Below are 15,377 nucleotides of genomic sequence, written 5' to 3'. Positions count from 1 at the left end.
CGCCTCCCATGGTGAGGTCCAGCCAATCCATACCGTCCAACCCGTGCTCCCCCTCCGTCGCCAGGTCGAAGGTGTCCATGGGAGACAAGGGATGGTCCAGGATGCTGGGGGTGCACAGCATTTGACTGTGGAGGTCATCGATCAAAGTCAACAGGCCTCCGGGCTCCACCCCCAGGAGCGGCTTACCGGTGGTGCTCTCCAGGAAGTCCTCCAGGCGTCCACTCTCAGCGCTACTGAGGTGCCGTTTCTCCTCGATGGCGTCGGCCAGAGTCTGGAGGTCAGACTGCATCGAGGAGGCCGACTGTTGGGTGTCACAAAACGAAGGCATGGGGGGGGATAGCAACAGATGGAAGGGGGAGGGGTGGGGAGAAGAGGAAGAGGAGCTCAGGTGGTCCAGAGAAGGGTCGGGTGCTGGGTTGAAAGTCGTCGACATTTCTGGAGGGAAAGACAAGAGAATTAGACCAGAATCAACAGTCAAGTTGCAGTTTCACGACCGTGTCCGGCCCAAATATCATCCTCCATCATGGAGACATGTGTGTGGTATTGTCATCGTCAGCAGATGAATGCCACCGGTTTGGACAAAACGCGTCTTCAGAGGTCACAGAGGCATTTGGCCACCGAATTACAAATGAGCTCAAGTGGATGTTCGTGCTGAATTTGAAGAAATTCGTTCCAGGACGTCCCCGAGATATCACCTTCTCGGGAATAGACCCGATGACGGCACAAAGGCAGAGCAACTAAGTATTAAGGGAATCACTCCGATCCAATAATCAGCAAACTGCCAAGTAAAAAAGGTTATTACGCAACAAACACATCAGACGATGTTATTGCATCTTACCTCCTGTCTGCAAAATGATGTCAATAAAATCCTCTTCATGCTCTGTATCCTAAGGACACACACACACACACACACACACACACACACAGAGGGAACAACACATTACCCTTCAAAACCGTGTGTAAAGTTCACATAACACATTAGTATGTGACTCCAGCACTTGTGAAATGATGGGGTCCTAAAACGACAGCTTATGTAGCTTAATGTACGTTAGCAAAACCTAAGAAGCACTTCCGAGGTTTTCTAATTACAGATTTGAGATGATGGACATTTCAATCATTTGGCCCAATGACACCATCAGACGTGCAGTGTGTCGTACTTTGTCATCGGGCGACGAGGCAGCGGTCTCGTTGGACGCTGGAGACAGAGGACTAAACAAGACATCCAGACCAGGACACAGCTCCTGGGGAACGAAGTGAAAGACAGACATGGGGGGGGGGGGGTGAGATCCAAAGTGATCAGGAAATCCTTTACAGTGAGACTGGATGACATGCGTCACCATCTGGAGACCACTTACAGTGTGAGAGGATGGGGATGAGGCGGTTTTCCCTGAGGGGGCGGAGTCCTGGTCCTTGAAGAAAGGCTGCAGACTGGGAGGTGCTGACAAACACAGAGCAACGTCCTGCTGAGGCTGTTCTACAGATACCTGAGGTCTCACGTTCTGTGGCTTCAAGTCATCACAAAGAGTGGAAACATAAGTTCTCCTTGCAGAGAGGCAGCATGCAGAGGCAGCAGGACTAGTTAGTTCACTGGCGAGTCCTGCTGCCAGTTGAAATCATCAATAATATCTATTAAGAGTGCCAGAAGAAGGCGGCAAATATACAGCAGGGAAGACAGCAATGGGTGCCATCGGCACGCAGCGTTCCTCCAAATCTCGACATTTTCCAGCACACCTGCGCTCGCCGAGAGATACGGTACGTCTCAATTAGCCGAGACGCGGCGGGATCTTTTTTGTTCCTCCTCCGTTAACAACACGGATCATAGTAATGGACGATGCCGGAGGAGTAATTAGCCGAGTAGTAATAATCAGCATCGGGCCAGTGTCAAGACACTCTTATCAGAGACTGCCGTCACTGTCCTGAACGGGGATACATCATTAATTTCCACTGCGACTGGAGTCAGTGAGCAGCTCTCCCCCTCTCTCTCTCTCTTTATGGAGCATTAGCAGACTGTTGCTGCAGTGACGGGGGGCTCTGGGTTGTCGGGGTTTGAGAATGAAGTGCGCATGTAGCATGATGAGGGTCCATTAAATGTGTAAAAGAGATGATGCAAGGGCTCACATCTGCTGTTGAGTGACTATTTGTGGCGACAGAAAGATTTAAAAGGCCAGTTCGGCTAAATAGAAAGAAAAAAAAGGCAACACACACATTTTCTCCCCATGTATAATAAATACAATTGAAGAGATTTGCTATAGATAAAATCTGAAAGTCCAAGTCATAATATACATACAATTTACATCAGCTACTTTAATGCCAGCAGGTTCAGATCATCAATGTCTTTCTTTAAACCTCACCTTTGGCTCTTGTTGTTTTAAAAAACCCTCGTGTGTATGTTTGGTTTGAGTAACGGGGTTGTGGTCCGGGAGCCGGGCTGGAGACGACTGGAGTCGCTAAAAGATAAACAGTGTAGTTAGCATTCGTGCTAATTATTATAATAAAAAGAGTATGTCAGCATTCAAACCCTATTTTATTCATCTTGGATATTGTGGATCTCATTTTTTGGTAATGGGTTATACTTCTCTTCTTAACATCGAGCACACAGACTGTCAGCAACATATTATGAGGCACAAGTAGCACACAATTGAAAAGTCGTAATCTTTCGACGAGATTTCGATTTTCGACTCCACAAAAGTGAGCCATGTACCTGCAGTGCGACTTGATTGGTTGCTTTGCTCCCAGGGTTCTCAGTCCCTTGGCTCTCAGCGATGTGACTGGTCAGTGCAACCAGAAAGTGGTTGCCGTTGCTGTCCGTGACCAGAGTCGGGCCGGAGTTGCTCTTGAGGAGATCCAGTGGGAAAGAAGGCGCTGAGCCCGACTGCTGGTTGAAGGACGCTTGAGACACCTGAAGAAAACCCAGGAGAACTTTTAGAGGAAGGATCGGCGTTTGTGAACACTCTTATTGGCGTGCCAAGAACTTTGCTCATCTCGTGAATCAAAAAATTCAATGTGCTCTTTGTTAAATTTCATCCAATCTAAAATCTGATCAGATCAAGAGACCATCAGGAGCATCCTACACGGCAGAACGTTCTCACATGTGGTGTAGATTATATTATGAAGCCCACTGCTGACCTGTGGCGGCTGCTGGTGCTGTTTCTGCTGTACGAGCCCCTGTTGTTGCTTCAGATGTACCTTTGTCTGTATCTGGATTTGTTGCAGTTGTTTCGTCTGCTGCTGCTGCTGTAAAAACGACTTCTGCTGCTTCAGCAGAATCTGTTGCTTCAGCTGCATCTGTTGCTGATGCTGCTTCGACTGCTGGTGCAGGTGCTGCTGCTGCTGCTGTTGTTGTTGCGACTGCAACAGTTGCTGCTGCAGCTGGAGTTGTTTGAGATGCTGTTTGTGAGACTTCTTCTTCCTCTGCAGAGAAAGCTTTTGCAGGTTCTCCGGCGTCTGACTGCGGTTCTGCGCGACCGTCCGCTCGTTCTGAAAGCTGCGTTGTTGCTGGAGCAAAAGCTTCTGTATGGCCTGCTGCTGGGCCAGCTGCAGAGTGCTTTGCTGCAGGCGGACGTGTTGCTGCTTCGTCTGCGCGCTTATCTGCTCGTGCCCCTCCTGACTTTGTGTCAAAGACTGCGGTAATCCACGAGTTTCTGGTAATTGCATCGTTGTCTCACACGCGACTTCCTCGGCCTCGATGGCTTCCTGTTTAACGGTGAACTTGATGACATCCACGTCACAGGAAACGGGCGACGGCGAAGGGGAGAACGGTGGACGGCCAAACGAGAGAGGGCCACCGGGTCCATCAGGAGGTTCTTGTTTCACTCGCACAAGAACCAGCGGCTCCGGGCCGCCTCCGTTCACGTGCTCCAGCTGCATCCTCAGCACCTCCACCAGTCTCTGTTTCTGCCTCAGCATCCTGGTCAACTCCTGGATCTGCTTGTCCTTCTCCTGCAGCATCCTGTCCTTGTCCAAGGTCCCCACCGGAGCTGGGTTTGTGGTGGTGAGGGCCGTCGATGAGACCCGGCAATGCTTCTGCAGAGACGCCGGCTTTAAAGAGAATTGACATGGTGCTGGGGAGGAAGACTTGGGCTCTTCTTTAATGCTGGACGCAAGCTGAGCAGCTGAACATGGCTGAAGGCTCACCTGGGTGATATGTGAACTCATCTGAATAAAAAGAGAGGGAATAACAACAGGTAAACATACAGGAGGAAAACCTGAGATGAAAACCAGGAGTCTACAGCCGAAGCTTGCTTGAGCTTAATGCTAATGTGTGTATGCTAACATGTTCACAATGAGAATGTTAGCACGCTGATGTGCAGCATGATAGCTTTTAAATTAGCACTAAAAACAAAGTACAGCTGAGGCTGATGGGAGAGTCATTTGTTTGGCAGGTATTTAGTCATAAACCAAAGATTTGTACAAATCTTAACTGGTTTATTTAAAGAGACCATTAAGTTATAATATATATATATATATATATATATATATATATATATATATATATATATATATATATATATATATATATATATATATATATATATATATTTATTTAAACACACCTTCGTATTTAATATAGGCATTCTTGAAATTTCACACAATTTCAGATATGGTTGTTCAAAGGAATATTAAAGTAATTACAGTTATCTGCAGTACATTAAATGCATATGAATATTTCTCCAATAGATATTTGACTATACTCCAGTAAATGGTGAAAAAAAGAACAATCATACCAGAGCATATATTATAACATTTCATTCCAAGCTGAAGGAGTCTTTGGGTAGTAGTTCAGCTGATAACACCATCATGACCCTCACCAAGGTCAACGCGTTACAACCACAACAGTAAAAGATTCTGACCATTTCCCCCAAGGGGTCGCTGTTAAAGCTGGTATCCTCGAGGCTCATGGCGCCCGGCGAGCAGGCCGAGTGTGTGAGTGAGGCGGTCGGCGGGGACGCGCTGCCGCCACAGGTCATGAGCTGCTGACGAGTAGCTGCACTGCTGCCTGCATCCGCTACGCAGAGGGTGAGATATGACATGAGACTGAAGGTACAACGATCATAAATAGTCCTGGCGGTTATCGTTGAACACTTGAACAAATAAATGCCACGACGAGAGGAGATCGGAGAGGTACGGACAACGTTTGTGTTCGACTAACCGGTCAGAGAAGATGTCTCCTGGCACAGGAACGGTTGCTGTTGTTGTGGTGTGTTGTTGTTGGTGGTTGCAGCGGTTTTGGAGGATCTTCCTGCTCCCTCGGCCCCTGGCCCTGTGGTACCCCCTGCTGCCGGAGAGGAGGTAGTGTCACGGCCTCCGTTCAGCTCCTGGTAGGTCCTCAGCCTCTCGATGAGGTCGTTTTTGGTGCCGGAGACCGGCAAGCCGCGCAACTTCAACTCGGACTTCAGTTCCGCGACCTGACAACAGACGGATTAACAGAGAAATTGAGACTGACGGACAAGAGCGAGGAAAAAGCAAAGAGATGAGGATAAAGATCCAGAGGATAATTGAAATGGATCTATGGGAAAAGAAAGGAGAAAACAAAAAGACAGACTAATCCATCACTGCCACTTTCTTTGTCAGCTCTAAGTTGGCAGGCCACCTTTCTGGTACGAAATTTTGTAAATCTTTTACATATGTCAACACCAGTTACTCCATTGAGTCGTAGCTTGGAGACAGCACAGAGAGCTGTTGCTCTTGCTGTACGGAGAGAGAATGAGCCGAGCTGTTTTCTTTTGGATTTCTATGTTGCTGTGCGGCTAACCTTCATTTCATCCAGGTTTGGAGGCAGAGACGCCGGCTTTGTCCCACGTAAAGCAGCCGAACTCTGACGGATGTGACAGCCCTGGTTAGACGGAGCTCTTGAAGGGGCAGCGACAGGGCGAGGAGGGGAGGAGGTAGTCGTGGAAATGGAGGAGGAGGAAAAGGAAGATGGCTGCTGATCTGTCTGAGGTCTGTTGAAGAGGGAGTCAGAGAGGGTCTTTTCCACAAGATGTCTTTTCCACAGCCCCAGGGGTTCCACACTACAAGCTTGACCATCCACAAACACGCACACACACACATACAAACATACTTGGGTGGTGCAGGCAGGATGGTGTGGTAGTTATAGTGCTGCTGCTGCTGACTGAGGATCTGGAGCTGCAAGAAGAGCTGCTGCTGCTGAAGAATTTTGGCATAAGACGAGTCCAGATGGGGAGGAGGCTCTTTATCTCCCTTCTGGTCAGGAGGGATGTACTGATGGTACTTTAACTTCTTAATCTAGAAGGCAACACATTAACAGTATAACAAATTACCAGATTACTGCTGCCCCTATGACTCATTCGTTTCCTCTTCGGTTTCATTCTACCTTTGGCTTGTTGTCCTTCGGCTTCTTGTGTCGTTGTGCAGCGCGGTCAGAGTGAGGTTTAGGATGGCACTGAAAGAAGAGAATGAATGCAAGCATTAATCAATGTAACGTCCAGGATGCATTTTCCTTTTATCTCTGTTCTGGTCTCTACCAACTGAGGGAAATATCTGTCTTTTTACAGAAAGTCATTTTCTCCCTTGTCAAAAATATTGATGAGAGCAGCTTTAAATCAGAGCATCAAGCACAGTTTAGCTTCTTTTTAAAGTTATAAAGGTCACTTTTGCACATTCATCATCCTGATGGCCTTGTGGACGGATGTCACTTACCTTGATCTGTGAAGCCACTCCGGTCCTCTGGGCGGATGATGCCGCCGTCCCATTGGTCAACTTGAATGAAGGGGAGGATCCAGAGAACAGTGGGCGAGCAAGAGCAGGGGAAGAGACCTAATTGATCAAATGGAAACATACTTCAAATGAGCAAAACTAATGCATCATTGACACCGTGGCCTCACCAAGAGCTAGACCAATAAATCAGCCAGGCCTCATCCATCGTATACACCAAACTTCCCGTGACATGACATAGTGAAGCTTCATGCTACATAAGAGCTTGCTATCATATATGAGGCTCATGTTGCGTGTCATGGATGCATGTGTGTCACACAGTGAGTGGTCCTACCTGCGTGGGAGATGGGACGCCGCCGCCGCCGCTGTCAGCCAGCGTCTCTGGCGGAGAGGGCAGAGGGAGCAGGCCCAGAGGAGACTCCAGGCTCACCGGCTGTTCTGGAGACAGACTGTAATTGCTCTCCTCATCACATGACGAGTTTTCACCTGAAGCCTTTGGAAACCGGGTCTCTGAGAGACAGAGAAGGGAGGACGGGGTAGCTATTTAGGGCGGAGTGTCTGCCTGCTACATCCCTACAACGACGGCCAGCTTCCATCACCTGCGTCTACAGGTGTTGAGCCCGTGGATTCCTCCCCACAATCCAAACTAATTGCACTGAGCCACTGAAATAACACCCTGTTAGCATCCTTTAAGTCAGCCGGCACATCCTCCCCCAAGTCTCAGCAAACACATCACTGCGTGTGCGAGTCCAGGCCTGTAGAAATTGGACGGAAAATGCACACAACAAGCTTCTTCTCAGATGTCTGCTCCAGAACTGTCACCCGGTGCATTTCATGTGACGGCTGCTGCAGAGAAACCTAAACGCTCGTCCTCTCTGCCTGCACATCGAGCCCATAGAAGACAGTTTTAGATGATATCTTCACTAAAAAAATAAAAAGGGCTTCTTCCGGTCTTTATCCCAGTAATAGTTTTCATTCATCTAAGTTCACTTTCAGTGCAGCCAAGTAAGCCTGGCCACCTCAGTCATGCTGGTTTTCATGTGACAGATGGCATCCCTCTGAGTGAATGATGAGAATTCTGGAGGATCAGTTGCGTAATTCATGCTATGAATTCATTAACTGTTTATGCGAGGGCTCCTCCTGTTTATGCCAACTTTCTGTGCTACTAACGATATCCTCTTCACAAAGATGTTTGCCAGGCTTCAAACAAAAGCGGCCAAGTGATATAAGGCAGATGAATCATTTTAAAAACAACTGTAAAGACAAATGCCTCCATATTAGCCAGACTGAGCATCAGGTTGAAACGACCTCCAGCACAGGAATGGATCCAAGTCGTAGTCCTGCTAATATTCCCCTCGGGGATATCGTATAATCTTTTCATTATTATTCAGACTATTGAGTCTTTACAGGGATTTGCTAGACGAGGACAGAGACTTTCCGTTTGCTGGTGGATGTGTGTTATTTAATTACAGGAGCTGCTACGGGGTGCAGCAGACAGCGACGTAAAACACACCGCTGGTCATTAATCTAACATCAGCGGGCGATGATGAGGAGACAACATGGGGCTGATTTAACACCCTCTGATCCAATAATGTGATTACTTCCTCGCTGCTGCGGCGTGCCTTTGTGTGTGTCTGCATGTTTTGTGTTTTTTTGCATGTTCAACCGTGTGCTACTCTTGTGTTCCCAGAGTTCCCACAATAACTGCCGGTAATGCAATTGTGTTTATTGTGCGGCTGCGACAGCGATGGATAATCCGCTGACGCTGAACGTTATTGAATCGCAGGGTTCTTTCCTCCACACATCAATCAAGCAGCTGGACCCAGAGACTGTGATCTCATCATCTAATGTCTGACAGCACTGGACTGGAGATGTGCGATAACAGTTTGACAGAACAGCTTCTTTTTTTTGTTTTGTTGCCGTTATAATGGAAAAAAGGGTGAAATTGGGGTCATTACATCTGTCACTATGCCCAAATTGCAACTGATTAAAATCCCTTTCATTCATTTGGAGTCTTAACTCTTCAATTAGTGTGTAATTTTCTTAATAAAAGATAATGAGTTTTTATTAACAGGTTTTGCGGCCATCTAAAGCTGACAGCGGAGAGAGGACTTCCTGTCTGTCAAGCGAGGACGCCAGAGCACACATTCTTTACTTTATCACAGCACAGCATCTGTGGCTGTTTGAAGCATGATTACCCAGGTGTGAGTGTGTGTGTGTGTGTGTGTGTGTGTGTGTGTGTGTGTGTGTTGAGCACAGCTGAGGGAGAATCAGTATGTTCATGATAGCTGGAGGAAAGAGCCAGGAGGGACATCCTGTCACGAGCCTTAAACTGTTGGTGTGTTGTGAAGAATTACTCTTTCACATTTATATTACACCTCCCTCCTCCATGGGTATATGAAGTGTTTTGACAATTTCGTGGCCACTAGGGGGCGGGAAAACAACAAAACACGCTGAGACATGTAGAGCCACAATGACATGAAGGGGGGGGGGGAGGGATGATGCAACACATGACAAGTGACACATGGACATTCAGTGGGCGTGTAAATGACAAATACAATACATCGGAAACCTGGCCTGGCGTACCTATGATGGCCTGCTTGATGCTGGAGTGAACAGGCAGGATGTTTTTGTGGATCAGCTCCATGGGCCCCGGCCTGTGGGAGATCTTATCATTCAGGTCGTCGGCAATGCGGGCTCTCTTCAGCTGCATCTGCTTGGCCTGAAGCGACGGCTCTGCTGACGTCTCTGGGAGCACGCAGAAACAAAACGACGCACTTTTTCATTTTTTTTGTTGCCAGCGTGTGAGGAGCCTTCGGAGTTATTTGACAGACAGGAGGCTCGATGTGGCACTTACCCTCCAGGATGTGCATCCTGATCAGTTCTGATCGCTCCGGTCGAGCCCTGATCTTCCTCTTGAGATAGTCCTCAGTCTGCCAGAGCAAAACATATGGACAATCACTCACCTTTGGATCTATACTTCCGACTTATAGCTTCCCCATGACTCATTCTCTCAGCAACATTTCATCTGTCCAGGACCTCTCAAGTCCAAACCCAGATTTCCTCCTTTGCAATCATATTAACCTGCGCTACGTGATGCTACGTGCTACTCCAACTGTCTTATGGTGTCAGATGAACTCAAGTATCCCATCACTGACGCCAACATTTCCTTCTATTTATCTATTGACTTCAGCCAACTTTTAATGAATTCTTTGTGTCTGTTCATTTGAGTTGACTTTTGACGAATGATGAACATTTATCCATTACTGCTAATTAGTTGTCAAACAATCTCAAAACCTGATGTATATGTACACAATGTTTTTCTGCCAGACGAGACATACCCCTGGTTGGGAGTCACAGACTTGGTCGCACACTGCACTTTACAATCCAATAAGCGGGTTCATTTTCTGTGCAGATGGCCTCATCTCAGGGCTTATTAGTCATTTCGAGCCCTTCTGTATTACACTATTATTCAAGAGTTGCTGTTATGATGTCAGACGTTGCAAAGCCCCGAGATTCAATGTTTGCTTGAAACCGGCCAGTTTTGAGTCCACTGATCAAGTCGGGGATGGCAAACTCACCCGAGCTCGTTCCAAGCTCCGTCTCTGTTCGAGGAAGACAGCTGAACTTTTCAGAGCTTGAAGAATAAAGGGAGAGAGGAGAGAGAGAGAGAAGGAGAGAGAGAGAGAGAGAGGACATTAATATGGCAGCGTGTACATTCATGCCATTGAGGGGAATGGAGAGCAAAATGGCTTTGAATGGTTCTTTGCTTCTCCAGTTCAGCTCCAGTTCAGTCTGAATAGGTTAACTGATGGTGAGCGATATTGCCAGAGCTTTTCCTTTCTCTCATCTTGAGCGCCATGTCTGCGTAGGAGAGGCCTGCTCTTATATTCCATGACAGAAGAAAATGCATAATGGCCTGGGCACTGGTCCCACGAACAGGTAAAAGGAGAGGTGTAATGGGATGAAGGTTCCAGTCCAACGAGTCTCTTTACAGCGGTGCAATTTATGGAATCTGTTCAGCGTTCCCAAATGACTAAAGCAAGACTCGCTGCAAGCCTATGATTATGTAAAAACCCAGGGATTAGTGGTGCTAGACACCTAAAAGCCTAAAGGGCTGTGATGACACCAAAATGCTGAGTTAAATGCAGCATAGCAGTACAGGCTTTATGCTTCTGCTTCTAAAACAAGAAGCCAAACCTCAAACTATTAAATTATGTTATATTGCACGGAAGAATATACACATGCAAGCATGTTATTGAGTAGCAATATACTCAACTTGAGCATGATGGGGATCAGTTTAAAAGTCAGACTCTATTTGAAAAAACGTGCATTTTATTGACACTGTTTTAGATTTGATTTGCTCAATGACACTGCAGAGTGTTATACCTGGCATATGCTTATTTGTTGACCAAGCCTGTGTAAAAGAGGAGGAGGCTGTAAGATAAGACAGACAAGAAGCAGTGTTGAATAAGGAAGTTATTACTGAATTCATTGTTGGTGTAAACCTAGATTTGGACATTTTACCCACACCAATGAGCTGGGTCTACAAGCACATGCTGCCTCTTGGGCTTGATGATTGTTTTTTTCTTCTTTATATCTTCCAATCTTGGTGACTTGAGATTGGCGATAGGCAATCGGATCACCGGGGGCCGGTGGGAGCAGGAAGCGGTGAAGGGGGGGGTTCGTCACAGCTGGTCATTGAAACGCCAGCGTGGCTCACGGTGTCATAGAACAACAGGCTGTCTTGCATTTGGAGGACGTAATGGGGTTTACTCAGACACCGATCTGAAGCGCCACGTAAAAAGGTGTAGACGACCAATTCATTTGCCCGCGTGCAGGTTCACCAACACGCCAAAGCAGCGATGCTCGCACTGCGTGCGTCGCAGGAGCTGTTAGCCGAGAGGCACCTTTCTGTTGGCAGCGTTTGCCCGAGACGGGTCCAGCAGACAGCGGCTGGTGCAAGATGAGACGGTTTGAAACAGTTGCGAAAGAAGCTTACAAAGAAATTCTGGCCAAATCTAAATCACGTACATAATAATCATTTTATTAGTGCTGCAGCGGGGACATTTTAACAATCATCATATTACCTATTCTACAGACTTGAGATTGGATTCGGCATTTCAACTCATCACCAACAATAAAGGAGCAGCTGGCTGCCCAGAGAGCAACGGGGGGGGGTCAGTGTCTTGCTCGAAGATACAGGGACCAGGGATCGAACCAGCTACCTTTGCGGTTGCAGCACGAGCACTCTACCCATGAGCCACAGCTCTGTAAACCACTCTGATGGAGCGCAGCGTTCTGGTGGCCGTAATAATCGATCAACCCTTTAATCATCAATACACCGTCCGATCGCCGATCGGCACAAGCCTCCAAGACGTCTCAAGCGTGTATGAAGTAAGAATGACCTTCAGTGCCCTCGCTTTTGTTCTTGCTTTGAATACCATCAAAGCCTCCGACGGGCCTTCTGATTCTTCAAAGTAAAACACTGCAGCGTAACGCACACACAGCCCGTGAGAAGCTTATAAAAGGTGGTGCACCTCTACACCCTTCTTGACGGGGATGTGTGTCACGCTATGACATGCATGTCCATCTCTTTTAGCTTGTGTATCATGCATTCATATTCAATGATCGTTGCAAGACTCAGACAGCTATGGCGAGCCAACTTCCACAGAGTGCAACACAAACACGACGCAGGACGGACACGCAGTTTTTTCGTTGAGGCTCTCTGTCGCCACACTGGGATTGAAACAACCCAACGACTGAGAGGTTAATTGGGGCGTCCACGTCCGTGTTGGCAGGGCAGCGTATGATTTGTAGCCTTTTGTATCCCGGTTCCACAACTCAAGGACCATTGTGTTGCATTGTTTGTCTCTCAAACAGGCAGACGAGTCAACAAAGAAGTTTTTAATAGCCAAGCAGTGACTGGCCAGTTCAGTTCATTTCAACTCTAAATGTGCTGGAGCTAACACTACAGAAAATGTGTTGCTGTCCTAATACTTTCTGACACACACACACACACGCACACACACACACACACACACACACGCGCACATATACACACACACACACACACACACACACAAAATTAGCGACCCTGGGCGAGACTGCTGGTACCTGTTCAAGCCTGAGTTCACGTGGCTGAGCATTGTCAAACTGCTGGTACACACTCACTCTCGCACACCCCGGGGGCATCGACCCTCTTAGACCTCTCACCCATCCACAAGGGGGGAGCGAGCCCGCCTGTCAGTCGGCTACATGGGGAAAAAAACAAGAGGTGGGATGGAGGGAACGACGGATGGATGAGCACAAAATGAGGTCTCGGAGGGAAGAAAGAGATCGAAATGGATAGGAAGAAGACGGAGCGACAGAAAGCCGGGCGCAGGGAAGACGGGGAGAGGAGGATGATGAAGAGAGGCAGCTGGAAGAAAAAGGGAACAACAGACCGAGGGGCAAATGAAGAGGAGGAAATAGAGAGTGGTGGGGTGAGGTCAGAGAGAAAAGACCCCATTATGAGCATGAGTGGCTGCATCGTGGCTTCTTGCCACCCTGCTAAAGCTAACCGGTCTTTAAACTTTGAGAACATGGAGCAGCCTCACTTCCTCTGGCGGCGGGTGGCTGCGTTTCGATGTTCAGTCCGCTGCCAACAGGGCTTTGTTTTTTCTTATGTGTTGACCAACTGGCTTGTTGAGTCAAGAAACTCGCCTGTGTGTATTACTTTAACAGCCACACGCGTACCGTAAATGAATTAAACATGTCAAGTTTGTTGCTGTCATCATAGATAGAGCCCACAGATGTAGCAGCTCCAGCAGAAAGTTTAAATCCAGTATTCTGCTCTTTTTATTGCTCTCGCTAACAGATATTTGAAGAAATAAAAAGGCTTCATCAGCGCATTGAGGCTTAGCTGAGAAACATTTTTTTTACACATCTGATAAGTGTATAAATAACATGCGAGGCAGAGTTTCACACTGCGGGCTTATTATAGCGCCGAGCCAAATGAACACACCCTACCACACACACACACACACCACGGCTGAGAGAGAAACACAAGTTGTTTCCGCACAAAGCAGTCATTTTTAAAAGGTTATTCTTTAATGGGATTGTGGAAGGCCGACCGGAGAGACAGTGAGTGATAAAGAGAGGAAGACAGGGGACGGCCGCCATTGTTAGAGCGGTCAAGTGGTTATTTGTGACCCAGAGCAAGATAAAGGGTTAATTTCATGGCTTAATGGCGATATTCACTCTTGCAACTACAACTGTGGCTGGCCACGCAGTTGCATCGACAGACTCGTTTTGGTTTATGGTTCCCGGGTTTTCTAAATGCTCATGTTTGTGGACCTCTTCAGCCAAACGTTCTCCAACGGGATCCATTGTTCGTGTTTCTGCTGTGGCTTTTAAAAAACAGCGGTATTATGCTATGAAACCGGAAATGCGAGACTCAGAAAGGACGTGGTGAGCGGACCAATCACAGGTTTGCGGGCTGCGAACGGCTCACGTAGCTTTGTTGGACGGTCAGAAATTTTGGGCGACGCACACAAGATGGCTGATGGGACTACGCAAGAGGCTCCTGTGGGTCTTGCGTGCTTGCGTCTCTGTGTAAAACCCGAAATAAGCAGCTTTAAAGGCTATACATATGTCCGTCCTCTATTTACATGACTGAGTTGATGAATACCTTTATTTCCGTTGACTAACTGTTGTAGCTTCACTACTACTGCTTCCACTGAAACCGACTTGTAGTTATGAAGTCCAAAATGAAATGCAATAATCCTCGACGATCCATCGTCCAACATACTTGTGTATTCACTATGTATCTTTTTTTTTTTTTATACCTATAATTACCACTTCCTGGAAGCCTTCTCGTCAGTTGGATCTGGGTAACATCATTTGACCAAATGATGATCCATGAGAATCATAACATCCAAAGTAATTATAAAAATATAGCGCGCCTCGCGGAGCAGAGTCTTATACTCATACTTCGACTTAAACTGAGGAATGAAGACGAGATGAGTCAGAGGGGGGACGCGGCGATGCAGACGCTGTGCTCCAGCGGTTCTACATCGCCGCGGATCTACAGGAAGTATTGTCTTTCTTCTTTCTCCATGAGAGACTTCAGGGACCGTGACGATAAAGGTCATGTGGCACGAGAAGGTATAGCCTAAATGTCAGCGGCTAATTCTTCCGCTATACGCTCACTCTGACATTAACCGCATTAAAACCCTTAGCCGAACGTTTCTAAAAAGGTAGTCAGGCGGCATCCACAACCGCGCCGGCCTCCTGTCTCCACGTGAGAACCTCCGCTCTGGTCACATTACGAATGCTAACAGCGGGGCTTGTTGGGACGTAGCCTCATTCCCCTGAGCGTTGGAGGAGACTAAACAAGCACCTAATCAAGCAAGGAGCCCTTGGTTAAGGAGCGTGGCGAGGCTAATTGGACGAAGCCATGTGAACAAAACATTTTGATCTGCGTCCCAGTCGGTTTTCTACAAAGAAACACAAGTAATACAGACAAGAGCCGTCTCCTCTGGTCACACTTGGCCTGATCACAGGCCCCCCCCCCCCCTCTCTCTCTCTCTCTCTAACACCCGCATGTACAGTTTATGCTCACTACACGCAGACAATTAAGAAACTCAACGGCACCGTTTGTCCCCTCATTGGTAACAATGGCGAATTTCTACTGGCGTCTTTTTCATTTTAAAGTAGCT

General features: G+C 47.4%; 1 protein-coding gene across 2 annotated transcripts in view; it reads right to left on the bottom strand.

Moving 5' to 3' along the window:
• The window catches only part of LOC137786999 (myocardin-related transcription factor A-like), a 33,351-nt gene that overhangs the window by 1,482 nt on the left and 16,492 nt on the right, over nt 1-15,377 (bottom strand). Inside the window, exons 5-22 of one of the 2 annotated variants that reach the window (XM_068579176.1) lie at nt 11,065-11,112; nt 10,257-10,312; nt 9,533-9,608; nt 9,262-9,423; nt 7,010-7,185; nt 6,661-6,777; nt 6,335-6,403; nt 6,062-6,246; nt 5,753-5,942; nt 5,150-5,405; nt 4,851-5,005; nt 3,127-4,155; nt 2,702-2,899; nt 2,352-2,447; nt 1,356-1,505; nt 1,158-1,241; nt 839-887; nt 1-435 (exon numbers count right to left, since the gene is read on the bottom strand). The exon at nt 1-435 is cut by the window's left edge and continues 1,482 nt beyond it. In XM_068579176.1, the coding sequence (XP_068435277.1) occupies nt 1-435; nt 839-887; nt 1,158-1,241; nt 1,356-1,505; nt 2,352-2,447; nt 2,702-2,899; nt 3,127-4,155; nt 4,851-5,005; nt 5,150-5,405; nt 5,753-5,942; nt 6,062-6,246; nt 6,335-6,403; nt 6,661-6,777; nt 7,010-7,185; nt 9,262-9,423; nt 9,533-9,608; nt 10,257-10,312; nt 11,065-11,112 (3,531 nt within the window). The remainder of the gene's footprint in view (nt 436-838; nt 888-1,157; nt 1,242-1,355; nt 1,506-2,351; nt 2,448-2,701; nt 2,900-3,126; nt 4,156-4,850; nt 5,006-5,149; nt 5,406-5,752; nt 5,943-6,061; nt 6,247-6,334; nt 6,404-6,660; nt 6,778-7,009; nt 7,186-9,261; nt 9,424-9,532; nt 9,609-10,256; nt 10,313-11,064; nt 11,113-15,377) is intronic. The other variant, XM_068579177.1, reaches the window with a different exon arrangement.

The sequence above is a fragment of the Clinocottus analis genome, unplaced genomic scaffold (assembly GCF_023055335.1).
Source record: "Clinocottus analis isolate CAN_PGR_092001 unplaced genomic scaffold, fCliAna1.0.p SCAF_16, whole genome shotgun sequence".
In the NCBI taxonomy this organism is placed as follows: Eukaryota; Metazoa; Chordata; class Actinopteri; order Perciformes; family Cottidae; genus Clinocottus; species Clinocottus analis.
Note: the sequence above shows the minus strand (reverse complement) of the source record. Positions and strands in the feature narration are given on the sequence as shown.